We start from the raw sequence: 2,622 nt of genomic DNA on the forward strand, positions 1-2,622 counted from the left end.
GCTCATTGGAAATACACAATTTTTTCATAGTAAAATTTGATTATGATATTTATCAAATGCATTGCTATTTTTGACTTTTGACCCATGTTTTGGAAATAATTTCTGAATGAGATTTCAATGAGTCTGAATGAGACTGTAACGTCAGAAGAATACATCCTTAATAAGTTTCAACATATCAAATTTTCCTCAGCTAAGAGAGAAAATGTTCCCATTACTGATCAAAGGAAGGTAACTTCAAAGCCGAGAATGACATAATATTTCTATTGATTTTTGTAAAAACTAAAGTCATGTCGAATCACTTAAGATCAATCAAGGTAAATTGCTTAAGTATTATCAATCCTAATCAAAGAAGTTGTGGTTACATCAAATGGTATAAATACAGATCTAAACAGTTTTATCACCACAGTAAAAATCGTCAAACCTCAGTCATCATGGCTATTATAACTTTACTGCTGTTGAGTGTTGTCGGATCTGCATTTAGCACTGGCCCATATGGTGGTGGAGGCGGCGGAGGGTACTATGATGGATATGGCAGCGGTGGTGGCGGCGGCGCTGGTGGAGGACTTGGATCTGGCGGCAGTGGTGGACTATTGTTATTAGGCGGAGGAGGAGGAGCAGGAGGAGGAGGAGGTGGTTGGGGAAAAGGAGGTAAGTTAATGTTACTGTATGTTTGGTTTTAAACTTTAATAACGTCACTTCTTCTTTGATTCGTGACTATTTTATTCTGTTTAGTATTATACCAAAGTTTATTGCTGTACCCATATTTTAACATTTTTTCAAGGATATGGTGGTGGAAGCGGAGGAGGTTATAGTGTTGGGTATGGCGGCGGCGGAGGCGGAGGATTTGGATCTGGTATTGGCGGTGGTGGACTATTGCTATTAGGTGGAGGAGGAGGAGGAGGAGGAGGAGGAGGTGGTGGAGGAAAGAAAGGTAAGTCAATGTTACAGTATTTTAATTATGTTTAATCAGTATGTAAGAATCTTAAGGTATAACTATACAACATGCAGTTTACGAGAACCAATGTTATCGACAAGTACACAGAATATATAATTATTATACAATCTTTTCACTAGTAATGCATTTATGGAGCTGAATCAAACGCTGTATGCATGCTCGTAATCATCTGTATGCACTTAAACCTCAAATAAAGTTACCACTCGTCATTGAAATTGTAAAAAAAATTAACTGTAAACAAACAAAATTATAAAAAACAAGAATAATTTCATGCGTAAAAACCGTTTTCCTTTATGTCTTTATATCTGTTACTCTCATAGCCAAATAAATGAAAGCCGAGAATGCATGTTTAAGTTCCTCAACATTGGAAGAGGTAAACGACAAATAAAATACATAAACAATAGCCAAATCTATCTAAGGTCAAATTTGCCTCAGGAGGTGAAATCTACGTTTCTTCATAACTTCAAAGTTTATAAACGAACATATTATTTTAAAATTGTCTGCATTATATTGAAAATATATTTTGGTATTTTTTCATTTCACAAACACACCGACCTTATTCAACTATTATTATCAAGCGTGGCATAATTCATTTGGCCTCAATGTAACTAAGTTGATTCCTGATACCTATCCCTTGTTAATCAATACAATAATTATGCATGTAGTTATTAAATACAATATGTGTTGAACATTGTTGATTACAGGTGGTCAAGTATGGTGTACCTGTCGTAAAGGACAATGTTTTAAAGGAGAATTTGTTTTGGACAAGTATTGCAGACTAACACCCTTATTCCCAGGGAAATGGACTACATGCTGTAAGGTGTTACCAGGAAGTGTAACTAACCGTAGTTACGGAGGAGGTGGTGGTGCTGGATTCGGCGGCGGTGCTGGTATCGGTGGTGGTACTGTTATTGTTGTTGGATCTGGAGCTGGTGGAGGATCTGGATTTGGTGGAGGATCTGGTTATGGAGGCGGATCTGGATATGGAGGCGGATCTGGGTATGGAGGTGGATCTGGATATGGAGGTCGATCTGGATATGGAGGTGGATCTGGATATGGAGGTGGATCTGGATATGGCGGCAAAAAAGGAAGTTCATACTAAACAAGATTTGTTATTTAGCAAATGAATGTGCATTCTGAGAATATACAATTAAACATATTCATGCATATTTGTTCTAATTATTAATGACAAATCAAATAGTTTTTATTATCTAATAAAGGCAACAGTAGTATACCGCTGTTCAAAAGTCATAAATCGATTGACGGAAAACAAATTGGGGTTTCAAACTAAAACCGAGGTAAACACATCACTTATAAGAGGAAAACAACAAAACAACAGAAACACTTAAGTGCAAATAAAAACCCAAGAACGATAACGCAACACACACAGAAACAAACTATGAGATAGCAACTGCCATTTGCCTGACTTGGCACAAGACATTTTAAGAACAAAAGGTGGGTTGAACCTGGTTTTGTGGCTAGCCAAACCTCGCACTTTTATGGCAATGTTAAATATAACGCTAAATCGATTACCTTACATGACAGGACTAATAGTACAAATAAGTGCAAGAACATTACGGACAGAGAAATATTCAAATAAACATAACAATAGGAGATTTCAACACGTAATAGCTATCAAGGTATCATGCTTATAATTTAATTCACCA

General features: G+C 36.5%; 1 protein-coding gene across 2 annotated transcripts; it reads left to right on the forward strand.

Annotated features, from left to right (window-relative positions):
- The first annotated feature begins 391 nt into the window (after nt 1-391).
- LOC139496389 (uncharacterized) lies at nt 392-2,124 on the forward strand. 2 transcript variants are annotated; one of them, XM_071284961.1, is made up of 3 exons: nt 392-648; nt 782-931; nt 1,660-2,124. In XM_071284961.1, the coding sequence occupies exons 1-3, from the start codon at nt 432-434 to the stop codon at nt 2,055-2,057; spliced, it is 765 nt and encodes a 254-aa protein (XP_071141062.1). In that variant the 5' UTR covers nt 392-431; the 3' UTR covers nt 2,058-2,124. The 2 variants fall into 2 exon arrangements, with proteins under 2 accessions (XP_071141062.1, XP_071141063.1); XM_071284962.1 differs by lacking the exon at nt 782-931.
- Nucleotides 2,125-2,622: the final 498 nt, after the last annotated feature.

This window comes from Mytilus edulis, chromosome 11 (genome assembly GCF_963676685.1).
Source record: "Mytilus edulis chromosome 11, xbMytEdul2.2, whole genome shotgun sequence".
Taxonomy (NCBI): Eukaryota; Metazoa; Mollusca; class Bivalvia; order Mytilida; family Mytilidae; genus Mytilus; species Mytilus edulis.